Source organism: Sminthopsis crassicaudata, chromosome 2, assembly GCF_048593235.1.
Source record: "Sminthopsis crassicaudata isolate SCR6 chromosome 2, ASM4859323v1, whole genome shotgun sequence".
Classification (NCBI taxonomy): Eukaryota; Metazoa; Chordata; class Mammalia; order Dasyuromorphia; family Dasyuridae; genus Sminthopsis; species Sminthopsis crassicaudata.
Genome location: NC_133618.1, coordinates 261,425,251 through 261,438,427, shown reverse-complemented (window position 1 = coordinate 261,438,427; position 13,177 = coordinate 261,425,251). Strand labels below are relative to the sequence as shown.

Genomic DNA, 13,177 nt, shown 5'->3' with positions numbered 1-13,177 from the left:
GCTAGGTCCTTTGAATAATTATTTACATTTTTCTATATCATACTATTTCCCATGAAACTGCCCTCCTATTTCTTCCTCTTTTTCCTCCTCCTTCTCCTCTTCCCTTTCTTCCTCTTCTCTTCTTCCATCCTCCTCCTTATCCTCTTCTTTTTCCTCTTCTTCCTTTTTCTCCTATTCCTTTTCCTGGGAACCCATTTCATTTCCAACTAATTGTTACCACAAATTATTATCATTTACCACAAAGAGAGCTGCTATGTGTATTTTTAGAACTATGTTATCTTATCATTTTTTCTTGATCTCTTTGAGATATAGGCTCCATAAGGATATTTACAGGCCAAAGGTAATTTTTGTGGCAAGATTCCAAATTGTTTTCCAAAATGGATGGATAAATTCACAGTTCCATGAACATGTACTAATGTAGCTATTTGTCAGTATTGCCAAGTACTTTTCTTTTTCTCTTGTGACTTCCCCAGTATTTCCTTTTCACTGCTTACAGTCCAGGACCTCCTGAACTATTGGTGGGACAAAATAGGAATCAACTTTTGGTTCTCACACTATTAATTTTTCTTATTCTTTACTCTCAGATAATCTAATGCTGATGCTAGTTGTATCAATGGATGGAACAAATGACTCCGTGATAACTGAGTTTGTGCTGCTGGGACTGTCTGCTTCTTTGGAGATGAAGATTCTTCTCTTCTTATTTTTCTTTTCTTTCTATGTGGGAATTGTGTTGGGAAACCTCTTCATTGTATTCACTGTGGTTTGTGACCCTCATCTACACTCTCCCATGTACTTCTTGCTGGCCAACCTCTCCCTCATTGACCTGGGACTATCTTCTACCACAGCCCCAAGAATGATCACTGACATTTTCAGTGAGCATAAGGCAATTTCTTTCCCAGGGTGTATGATACAGATGTTCTTTGTCCATGTCATGGGAGGAACTGAGATGGTCCTACTTGTAGCGAGCTGTCGTCCCCAGAAGCTGCTGGATCGCTCTCTGGGAAGAGATCTGCTGTGTCTACTCAAATCTCTCAGACAGATTCTTCTTCTTATAGTGAACCGTTGTCTCCAGGCAATTGCTGTTAACTCTTGTCCAGAGAAGTGACTTTCCTTCCTGCAGAGAGCCCCGTCAGGCCTGATGTAATGCAGAGACCTCTTCTATCTCTGGGTGTCCTCTCTTTTATCCTCCCAGAGAATGGGCGTGGGATAATGCAAGGGCTTCTGGGAAGAACCACTTCAGCCAATGAGCTTGCTCCTTCTATCAAGTCAACCTGAGTTCTCACCTTGTAATTGTCCAGACAACCTGAATTCTCACCTTGTCACTATCCAGACAACCTGAGTTCTCACCTAATAATCCTAACATCTACTCATAGCCATGGCTTATGACAGATACACAGCCATCTGCAAGCCCCTCCACTATTTGACCATAATGAGCCGCAAAACATGTATTTGTTTTGTAGTGACTGCCTGGGTGATTGGAATGATCCATGCTGTGTCTCAGTTTGTTTGCATTGTAAACTTGCCCTTCTGTGGCCCTAACAAGATTGATAGCTTTTACTGTGACTTTCCTTGGGTGGCGGTACTTGCCTGTACAGATAGCAACTGGGTAGAGCATGTGGTCACTGCTAACAGTGGGCTCATTTCTATGGGCACCTTCTTCCTCTTAATCATGTCCTACATCTTCATCCTTGTCACTGTGAGACATCACTCTTCTGCTGGTTTATCCAAGGCTTTCTCCAAGCTATCAGCTCATATCACTGTAGTGTTTTTGTTCTTTACTCCATGTTTCTTTGTGTATGTATGGGAATTCCCCACCTTGTCACTGGATAAATTTTTGGCCATTCTTGACTTTGTTGTTACCCCACTTTTGAATCCTGCCATCTACACATTTAGGAACAAGGACATGAAGGTGGCAATGAAAAGACTGAGCAGGAAAATTATGAGTTCCAAGGAGACACCATGATGGATTTTATGAAATAAAATCAAGGGACACTTTAGGATTGTGTTCAATGCCTCCAGACTTGTGTAGGGTGTAGCATAAAAACAGACATGCCTAGAGCACCCTAAGAAGATCTTTTGGATTTTAGAGATGTAGCTATTTTGTTCATTAACAGGAATAGAGTAACATCACCTACTCTTACCTTCTACTTTATAATGTGGAATATATAAAGAAGAGAATCATAATTCTGAGTTTAATGAATACACCACCTTCAGTTGTCATGTACCTCATTCAATGTCATATTTTTATGAGAATCTATACTGGAATTATGCTTGGTTCTTGCTGAGCTTAGCAATAATCATTGCAAGAAAATAACTAATTTTTTCATGGAAATTCCATGGTCCCAATTTATATACTTATGGGTTTTTATTAACCAAATAACAAAAAGTTCCATACTCCTTAGCCTTATATTCAATGTCCTTCAGATTATGGTTACTATCTATTTTTCTAGTCTATTGGATACTATTGATTTTTAATACCCTTGATTTCAACAACATCTACTTGCCATGTCCCAAATGAGTATTTTTTACCTCTATACCATTGCTTAGATTGATATTAGACTCTGATCTTTTCATTTATTTTCCTTCAATTTAAGTATTCTGTTTTGTTTACCATTCAATATTTAATTAAAATATCTCCTAATGACTTTTTCTGACTTCTCAATGAGTATTGGATGCATGATCATCTGATATTATTGTGATTTTTTTAAACCTCTGTTAGACACACTATTCTTTATGCCTTTTAAACCTTATATAATTTTTCCTGATCTAGAGATCACATTCTCTTTTGTTATTAAGATTTTTTCTTTTAATTAATGTGTTTATGCTCAAAGTATTTAACTGAATTTTCTTCATTTAGAGATATTTAATAATTTCAACATATTTCACTTCTTTTATTCCCATATTACTCACTTTATGTTTCCTTTTTCTTTGATAGTAGTTTCTCTGGGATCCAGAACTTAAAGTTCTTTCAACTTTATGGCAATTTATGTTTCAATGAATCTGCTGGCAGTGACTCCTAAGGGGGAAAGGGTCAGAATTTGAGCCAGTTAGATGCTGGGTTCTTTTCCTCAGACTTAGTGGACTCCCACACATACACACATGTGTGTTCTGCTCTAATTCTCTGTTCCTCTGTTCCTCAGTTTTCTGAATTTGCTTTTTGTTTTTTCACTACTAGGAGAAAGGAAGATAAAGTTCAGTCTTGTTGCAAGATTATAGTTTGAGTAGTGTACGCCTACTAAAGGAATGTGGTGGGTTGTGGTGAAGGGGATGATGAGTGTACATATTGGAATATAGGGATTAGCCTTCTCTTTTGATTATTTTTTGAATGTTAACTTATTTTCATGCTGGGTTTCTTAGTTCTTGGAAATAGCTGAAATTTTTTTTTTGGATATATTTTTCATCTTGAAGAGTTTTGTTTTGTTTTTAGTGTCCTGTCATCCATAATGTATGCTGTACTCAATTGTAGCCCCCTTGGTTCAAGGAACATTTATCATTTCATTTTATCTGTCACAGTGTATCACCCAGAGTAGATTCCTGATAAATATTTGTAGAAGGAAAACAGGCAGGAAGAAGTAAGGAAGAAATAAAGGAAGAGATACTTTTTTTCTTTTTTTTTTTTTTTTTAATATTTATTTTTTTTATTATATATATATATATATATATTTTATAATATTATCCCTTGTATTCATTTTTCCAAATTACCCCCTCTCCCTCTATTCCCTCCCCCCGACGACAGGCAATACCATACATTTTACATGTGTTACAATATAGTCTAAGTACAATACATGTGTGTGAATATCATTTTCTTGTTGCACAATAAACATTAGAATCCGAAGGTACATGCAACCTGGGCAGACAGATATTAGTGCTAACAATTTACATTCACTTCCCATTGTTTCTTCTCTGGGTGTAGCTACCTCTGTCCATCATTGATCAACTGGAAGTGAGTTGGATCTTCTCTATGTTGAAGATTTCCACTTCCATCAGAATACATCCTCATACAGTATTGTTGTTGAAGTGTACAGTGATCTTCTGGTTCTGCTCATTTCACTCAGCATCAGTTGATTTAAGTCTCTCCAGGCCTCTCTGTATTCCTCCTGCTGGTCATTTCTTACAGAGCAATAATATTCCATAACCTTCATATACCACAATTTACCCAACCATTCTCCAACTGATGGACATCCATTCATCTTCCAGTTTCTAGCTACAACAAAAAGAGCTGCCACAAACATTTTGGCACATATATGTCTCTTTCCGCTCTTTAGTATTTCTTTGGGATATAATCCCAGTAGTAGCACTGCTGGATCAAAGGGTATGCACAGTTTGATAACTTTTTGGGCATAATTCCAGATTGCTCTCCAGAATGGCTGGATTCTTTCGCAACTCCACCAGCAATGTATTAGTGTCCCAATTTCCCCACATCCCCTCCAACATTCATCATTATTTGTTCCTGTCATCTTAGCCAATCTGACAGGTGTGTAGTGGTATCTCAGAGTGGTCTTAATTTGCATTTCTCTGATCAGTAGTGATTTGGAACACTCTTTCATGTGAGTGGATATAGTTTCAATTTCTTCCTCTGAGAATTGTCTGTTCATATCCTTTGACCATTTATCAATTGGAGAATGGTTCGGTTTCTTATAAATTATGGTCAGTTCTCTATATATTTTGGAAATGAGACCTTTGTCAGAACCTTTGTTTTTAAAAATATTTTCCCAATTTGTTACTTCCCTTCTAATCTTGTTTGCATTAGTATTATTTGTACAGAAACTTTTTAGTTTGATGTAATCAAAATCTTCTATTTTGTGATCAATAATGATCTCTAGTTCTCCTCTGGTCATAAATTCCTTCCTCCTCCACAAGTCTGAGAGGTAGATTATCCTCTGTTCCTCTAATCTATTTATTATCTCCCTCTTTAGGCCTAAATCATGGACCCATTTTGATCTTATCTTGGTATATGGTGTTAAGTGTGGATCCATATCTAATTTCTGCCATACTAATTTCCAGTTTTCCCAACAGTTTTTTCCGAATAATGAATTTTTATCCCTAATGTTGGAATCTTTGGGTTTGTCAAAGATTAGATTGCTATAGATGTACCCTTTTTTGTCCTTTGTATCTAATCTGTTCCACTGATCTACCGGTCTATTTCTTAGCCAATACCAAATGGTTTTGGTGACTGCTGCTATATAATATAGCTTTAGATCAGGTACACTTAGACCACCTTCCTCTGAGTTTTTTTTCATTAGTTCCCTTGCAATTCTTGACCTTTTATTCTTCCATATGAATTTTGTTGTTATTTTTTCTAGGTCATTAAAATAGTTTCTTGGGAGTCTGATTGGTATAGCACTAAATAAATAGATTAGTTTGGGGAGTATTGTCATCTTTATTATATTCGCTCGGCCTATCCAAGAGCACTGAATGTCTTTCCAATTATTTAAATCTGATTTTATTTTTGTGGCAAGTGTTTTGTAATTTTTCTCATATAATTCCTGACTTTTCTTTGGTAGATGGATTCCCAAATATTTTATACTATCAACATTTGTTTGGAATGGAATTTCTCTTTGTATCTCTTGCTGTTGCATTTTGTTAGTGATATATAAAAATGCCGAGGATTTATGTGGATTTATTTTGTATCCTGCCACTTTGCTGAAATTTTGAATTATTTCTAGTAGCTTTTTAGCAGAGTCTTTGGGGTTCTCTAAGTATACCATCATGTCATCTGCAAAAAGTGATAGTTTAATTTCCTCATTTCCTACTCTAATTCCTTGAATCTCTTTCTCGGCTCTTATTGCCGAGGCTAGCGTTTCTAGTACTATATTGAATAGTAATGGTGATAGTGGGCAACCTTGTTTCACTCCTGATCTTACTGGGAAAGGTTGCAGTTTATTTCTATTGCATATTATGCTTACTGACGGTCTTAAATATATACTCCTGATTATTCTAAGGAATAATCCATTTATTCCTATACTCTCAAGAGTTTTTAGTAGGAATGGATGTTGGATTTTGTCAAATGCTTTTTCTGCATCTATTGAGATGATCATATGGTTCTTATTAATTTGATTATTAATATGGTCAATTATATTAATAGTTTTCCTAATATTAAACCAGCCCTGCATTCCTGGAATAAATCCTACTTGATCATAGTGTATTATCTTGGAGATGATTTTCTGAAGTCTTTTTGCTAATATCTTATTTAAGATTTTAGCATCAATATTCATTAAGGAGATTGGTCTATAATTTTCTTTCTCAGTTTTCGATCTACCAGGTTTAGGTATCAGTACCATGTCTGTGTCATAAAAGGAATTTGGTAGGACTCCTTCATCCCCTATTTTTTCAAATAATTTATATAACATTGGGGCTAATTGTTCTTTAAATGTTTGGTAGAATTCACATGTGAATCCATCTGGCCCTGGGGATTTTTTCCTGGGGAGTTGATTAATAGCTTGTTCTATTTCTTTTTCTGAAATGGGACTATTTAAGCAATTTATCTCCTCCTCTGTTAATCTAGGGAGCCTATATTTTTGGAGGAAGTCATCCATTTCACTTAAGTTATCAAATTTATTGGCATAAAGTTGGGCAAAGTAACTCCTTATTATTTCTCTAATTTCCTCTTCATTGGTGGAAAGATCCCCCTTTTCATTTGTAAGACTATCAATTTGATTTTCCTCTTTCTTTTTTTTGATCAAATTTACCAAAGGTTTATCTATTTTATTGGCTTTTTCATAAAACCAACTCTTGGTTTTATTTATTAATTCAATAGTTTTTTTACTTTCAATTTTATTGATTTCTCCTTTTAATTTTTGTATTTCGAGTTTAATTTTTGGTTGGGGGTTTATAATTTGGTCTTTTTCTAGCCTTTTAAGTTGTAAGCCCAATTCGTTAATCTTCTCTTTCTCAATTTTCTTCAAATAAGCCTCTAAAGATATAAAATTTCCCCTTATTACCGCTTTAGCTGCATCCCAAAGATTTTGATATGATGTCTCATCATTGTCATTATCTTGGGTGAAATTGTTAATTGTTTCTATAATTTGCTCTTTCACCCAGTCATTCTTTAAGATGAGATTATTCAGTTTCCAATTACTTTTTGGTCTATTTACCCCTAACTTTTTACTGAATGTAGCTTTTATTGCATTGTGATCTGAGAAGAAGGCATTTATTATTTCTGCCTTCCTACATTTAATTTTGAGATCTTTATGTCCTAGTATATGGTCAATTTTTGTATAGGATCCATGAACTGCTGAGAAGAAAGTATATTCCTTCCTATTGCCATTCAGTTTTCTCCAAAGGTCTATCATACCTAGTTTTTCTAATGTTCTATTTACTTTTTTAATTTCTTTCTTGTTTGTTTTGTGGTTTGATTTGTCTAAATCTGAGAGTGCAAGGTTGAGATCTCCCACTATTATAGTTTTACTGTCTATTTCTTCTTGCAGTTCTCTTAACTTTTCCTTTAGAAAGTTAGATGCTATACCACTTGGTGCATATATGTTTAGTATTGATATGGCTTCATTATTTATGCTACCTTTCAGCAGGATATAGTTTCCTTCCTTATCTTTTTTAACGAGATCTACTTCTGCTTTTGCTTGATCTGAGATAAGGATAGCTACCCCTGCTTTTTTGGCTTTACCTGAAGCATAATAGGCTCTGTTCCAACCTTTTACCTTTACTCTGTATGTATCTCCCTGCTTTAAGTGTGTTTCCTGTAGGCAACATATTGTAGGGTTCTGCTTTTTGATCCAATCTACTATCCGTCTCCGTTTGATGGGATCGTTCATCCCATTTACATTTACAGTTAAAATTACTAATTCTGTATTTCCTGCCATCGTATTATCCCCAGATTATGCTTTTTTCCCTTGACCCCCCTGATCCCCCTCCCCGATATTTAATTTACAGACCCCCCTTGTGACGCGCAACCCTCCCTCTTTTTTTTTTTTTTTTTTTAGGATCCCTCCCCCCTCCCTCCAAGTCCCTTCACTTATTCCCCTTTTCCTTTTCCCTTTTCCTCTCCCCCCTTTTAATGAGGTGAGAGAAAATTCTCTGAAAAACAAATATGTTAATTATTTACTCTTTGAGCCTCTTCTGATGAGAGTAAGATTCACACAATGATTCTCCCCCTCACTAAGTTCCCTCAGATATGGTGTATTTTCTATGTCTCTTCCTGGGATGTAGTTTCCCTCTTTTTATCACTCCTTCCCCTTTTTCTGAACCGACCTCCTTCCCTTTACTACACCCCCCTTTTTTTCTTTTATATCAGTAAAATCAAATTATCCTTGAGTATTTTTTATATACCCACAACAGAGTTACAGTTCTCAAGGGTTCTGTGTACCTTTTTCTGTTTCTCTTCAGTCTTGTGGATGTAGATCAAATTTTTTGTTTAAGTCTGGTTTTTTTCTTAGAAACATATAGAATTCCTCTGTTTCATTGAATGACCATCTTCTTCCATGGAAAAAGATGCTAAACTTAGCTGGGTAGTTCATTCTTGGTTGCAGTCCTTGATCTTTTGCCTTACGGAATATCAGGTTCCAGGCCCTTCTATCTTTTAATGTGGAGGCAGCCAGATCTTGGGTGACCCTTATTGTGGCACCTTGGTATTTAAATTGTTTTTTTCTAGCTGCTTGCAGGATTTTCTCCTTTGTGTGGTAATTCTGCAGCTTAGCCACAATATTCCGTGGTGTTCTTTTTTTAGGGTCTATTTCAGAAGGAGTTCGATGAATTCTTTCCACATCTACTTTCCCTTCTGTTTCTATTATCTCTGGACAGTTCTCTTTGATAATTTCCTGTAAAATAGAATCTAGGCTCTTTTTTTGGTCATAGTTTTCTGGAAGTCCAATAATCCGCAGATTATCTCTCCTAGATCTATTTTCCAGGTCTATAGATTTTCCCAGTAAGTATTTGACGTTGTTCTCCAGCTTCTCATTTTTTTTGTTTTGTTTGACTGATTCTTGGGTTCTCTGTGAATCATTCATTTCTATTTGTTCCATCCTGACTTTTAAGGAGTTATTTTCTTCTTTCACAGTTTTTAGTCCTTTTTGTAAATGCCCAATTTCATTTTTAAATGAATTATTTTGCTCTATTGAATTTTTTTCCATTTCCCTAATTTTTTTTTTTTGAGAATTATTTTCTTTTTCCAATTCAGAAATTCTATTTTCTTGAGACTTTTTTATCTTTTCCAATTCAGAAATCCTACTTTCCTGTGTTTTTTTAACCTTTTCTAATTCACTAATTTTGTTTCCCTGCATCTCCTGTGAATTCTTTATTTTTTCCAACTCCAATTTCAGGACGTTGTTATTCTCTATCATAACTTCCCTTTCTTTTCCCCATTTTTCTTCGATCTCCCTCAATTTTTTAAGAGCTTCTTCTAGGAGAGAGTTATGTGATGGGGGGCAGGAATCGTTCCCCTTTAGGTTGTTATCTTCTGAATCTTTGCTGTTAACTTCCTCGGGGTTGGATACCCGCTCTTTCTCTGTATAGAAGGAATCTATAGTTTTTCTAGCTTTTTTGCTCATACTTAAAAAATGTTTTGGGGTCTGTCCCTGGGGTAGGAAATTATTTACTTCTTTACCAGCTTCCTCCCAGACCGGATGGATGCAGTGGCTCCTGCACCTGAGCTAAGATAGAGCTCTGGGAGAGAGTTCCCCACCCCCTCCCTGGAAGTGCCTCAGAGGTGATTAGCACTACTGTGCTTCGAGGGCGTAGAATAGTGAAGACTGCAGGAAGCCCAGCCTCTGTGTCCGGGTGGGGAGTGGATGTCTGCAGCAGGTGACGTGAGAAGCCCCTGTGCTCAAACTGGAAGTGTCTGCCAGAAACCGCGGTCCCTAGTTCAAAGGTTCCGCTTCTCTGGGACTTCCTGGAGCTGAGTTCCACTCCCTCCAGCTAAGCTAGGCAGTGTGTGTTGCCTTGGGCCGTATCCAACCACTTGTCAGTCTCTTAACTATTCTCAGGAGGTAGCTGAGGCCACACCCCCTGGTGCCGATTCTCTGCTGAGTCACCCCCCAGGATCGGGGAAAATCTAATCTGAGTTTTAAAATATTTTGGCTTTCTCTTCTGAACTGCTAAATAATTAGCAGAGAAGAGCTAACAGCCTGTGCCAGATTCCTTTACCTCAGTGGCTTCTCTGATCCCAGAGCCCTTCCCAGCGCAATGGGCGCAGTGTGCCCCTACCCCACCGTCTGTGCTGGTCTTTCTTATTCCTCCCCTGAGAACTGACCTTTCCTGTTGAAACTCCAGATTCTCTTCAGCTGGTAAGTCGTGCTTCCAGTCCTTGTGGTATCTATCAGTCCTGAGCTAATTTTGAGACTTATTTTATCTAATTGGTTGTGAGGGAGTGAGGACGTTCACTGAGTCGTGTGTTTCTTCTCCGCCATCTTGGCTCCGCCCCCGATACTTTTTTTCTTAATCAAAGTGCACTGTTCTACCAGATATCTATGTTAACAAGAATTATAAACAGAAAGGGAACCACTGGAATTTATTGAATGGGAGTGGTAAAGAGTATGACAATATCCTGAACATAGTAGATTTTGTGTGTTCTCAGAGATTAGTGTCTGGTAGAACAGTGCATAGAGTTCTGGGCCTTGAGTCAGAAAATGCTAACTTAAAATCTATTCATACTAGCTATGTGCTGCTGAACAAGTCACAACTCTATTTGTCTCAGTTTCCTTAACTATAAAATGGAGATAATAATAGCACCTACATTGCAAAGTTTCTGTATGGATCAAATGAGATAATTTATAAAGATCATTAGCATAGTGCCTGGCATATATGGAAACTGGCATGAAACATACCAGTAGCACTAGGTATGAGCCTCAGGAATAGCAGCAGCAGCTTTTGAAGCTCTCAGCTCAGGGACAGTGAGGAGATCAGATGCCTGGTTAGAAAGAGATTACAGGGAACATGTTGCTGGTATTAGATGTTGCTGGTACTGACTGGCTGGCTCTTTTGCTTATGAGCAGTTTTGGATTAGAGTTCTATAATGGAACAGAACACTTGGGATTATTTACAAAAGTTTTTGCTGGAGTCTTGGTCTTAGTTCCACAGCAAAAAAGAACATTAATTTTTATTTGCAGGAGAGCAAGGGATCTGGTCAAATTTTACTATCTATCCTGGGTAAAGACCAGACTGCAGACCAGGAAAGCACTGGCCATATCTATCCTTGTATCACACCACTTTAGAAGCATTGAAAACTTGCAAAATTCCAGAACTAGCTACTAAAACAGATTAAGAAAAAAATCTAAAGTTTGGAGAAGTTCCTCGGAAACTTCAAGTGAACAGAGTCCAATTTTTAATATAAAATTTAAATTGGAAGGAAAAATGAGCAAGCAACAACAGCAGCAGCAGCAACAACAACAATAACAACAAACCCTTGACCATAAAAAAGTTATTATGGTGACAGGGAAGACCAAGAGGTAAATTCATAGAAAAACAACAACGTGAAAATAGTTACAAAGACTCAAAGAAAAATGTTAATTGAACCCAAACATAAGATTTTCTGGAAGAGTTAAAGAAAAAGTGAGTGGTGAAGGAAAATTTTGGGGAAAAAATGGGATTTTTTTTTTATTATACCTTTTTATTGACAGTACATATGCATGGGTAATTTTTACGACACTATCCCTTGCACTCACTTCTGTTCTGACTTTTCCCTTCCCTCCCTCCACCCCCTCCCCTAGATGGCAGGCAGTCTTATACATGTTAAATATGTTATATTGTATCTTAGATATAATATATATGTGCAGAACTGAACAGTTCTCTTGTTGCACAGGAAGAATTGGATTCAGAAGGTAAAAATAACCTGGGAAAAAAAGTAAGATTTTCTTTTCTGGGTGTAACTGATTCTGTCCCTAATTGATCAATTGGAACTGAATTAGATCTTCTCTTTGTCGAAGATATCCATTCCATCAGAATACATCCTCATACAGTATCATTGTTGAAGTGTATAATGATCTCCTGGTTCTGCTCATTTCATTCAGCATCAGTTCATGTAAGTCTTTTCAAACCTCTCTGTATTCATCTTGCTGGTCATTTCTTATAGAACAATAATATTCCATAACATTCATATACCACAATTTACCCAACCATTATCCAATTGATGGGCATCCAATCATTTTCCAATTTTTAGCCACTACAAAAAAGGCTGCCACATTTTGTCACATACAGGTCCCTTTTCCCTTCTTTAGTATTTCTTTGGGATATAAGCCCAATAGTAACTCTGCTGGATCAAAGGGTATGCACAGTTTGATAACTTTTTGGGCATAATTCCAGATTGCTCTCCTGAATGGCTGGATTCTTTCACAACTCCACCAACAAGGTATCAGTGTCCCAGTTTTCCCACAGCCCCTCCAACATTCATCGTTATTTGTTCCTGTCATCTTAGCCAATCTGACAGGTGTGTAATGATACCTCAGAGTTGTCTTAATTTGCATTTCTCTGATCAATAGTGATTTGAAATAACCTTTCATATGAGTAGAAATAGTTTCAATTTCATCATCTGAAAATTGTCTGTTCATATCCTTTGAGTATTTATCAATTGGAGAATAGCTTGATTTGATTTCTTATAAATTAGAGTCAATTATCTATATATTTTGGAAATGAGACCTTTATCAGAACCTTTAACTATAAAAATGTTTTCCCAGTTGGTTGCTTCCATTTTAATCTTGTTTGCATTTGTTTTGTTTGTATAAAGGCTAAAAAATGGGATTTATAAAAGAAAGTTGTTAAAAGCGAATTGCAAAAAATGCACAAAAGAAAAATAACACCTTAAAAAAACCAGAATGGGTCAAATGGTAAAAGAGATACAAAAATCCAATGAAGGAAAGAACTCTTTAAAAATAGCTAATTGGATTTATTGACTTCCAGCCAAGATGGCGGCGTGGAGGCAGACAGCTGCTTCAGCTCCTCGTTTTCTCTCAGAACTTACTTCATGACAAGCCTCTGACTTAATGCTTGACCCAGAAAGAAATCCACAAATTATCACCAAGAGAAGACATCCTTGAAAGTCGCCAGAAAAGGTCTGTGTTTGTTCGGGGGAGGGTCAATCAGACTGGGCGCAGACTGAGGGCAGACAGCCAGAGCAAGACAGACAGCTCACACAGCTCAGACCGGAGGGGGAGGGGTGTGATCTCTGCTGTTTCTGCGAAAGGGCTTTTGCCCCAGTGTGGATGCTCCGTCTTGGCAGCAAGCCAGGAGCAGC

The 13,177-nt window shown here is 37.0% G+C and overlaps 1 protein-coding gene across 1 annotated transcript; it reads left to right on the top strand.

The window, feature by feature from the left end:
* The first annotated feature begins 592 nt into the window (after positions 1–592).
* LOC141552785 (olfactory receptor 4F15-like) lies at positions 593–1,963 on the top strand. Its single transcript, XM_074284781.1, has 2 exons — positions 593–968; positions 1,374–1,963. The coding sequence occupies exons 1-2, from the start codon at positions 593–595 to the stop codon at positions 1,961–1,963; spliced, it is 966 nt and encodes a 321-aa protein (XP_074140882.1).
* The last annotated feature ends 11,214 nt before the right edge of the window (positions 1,964–13,177 follow it).

Bases quoted from the DNA above. Each gene is read 5' to 3' on its own strand.
- LOC141552785 (XM_074284781.1), top strand. From the start codon at position 593: ATGCTGATGCTAGTTGTATCAATGGATGGAACAAATGACTCCGTGATA. The intron at 969-1,373 runs GTCGTCCCCAGA...ATCTACTCATAG, and splicing joins GGTCCTACTTGTAGCGAGCT to CCATGGCTTATGACAGATAC.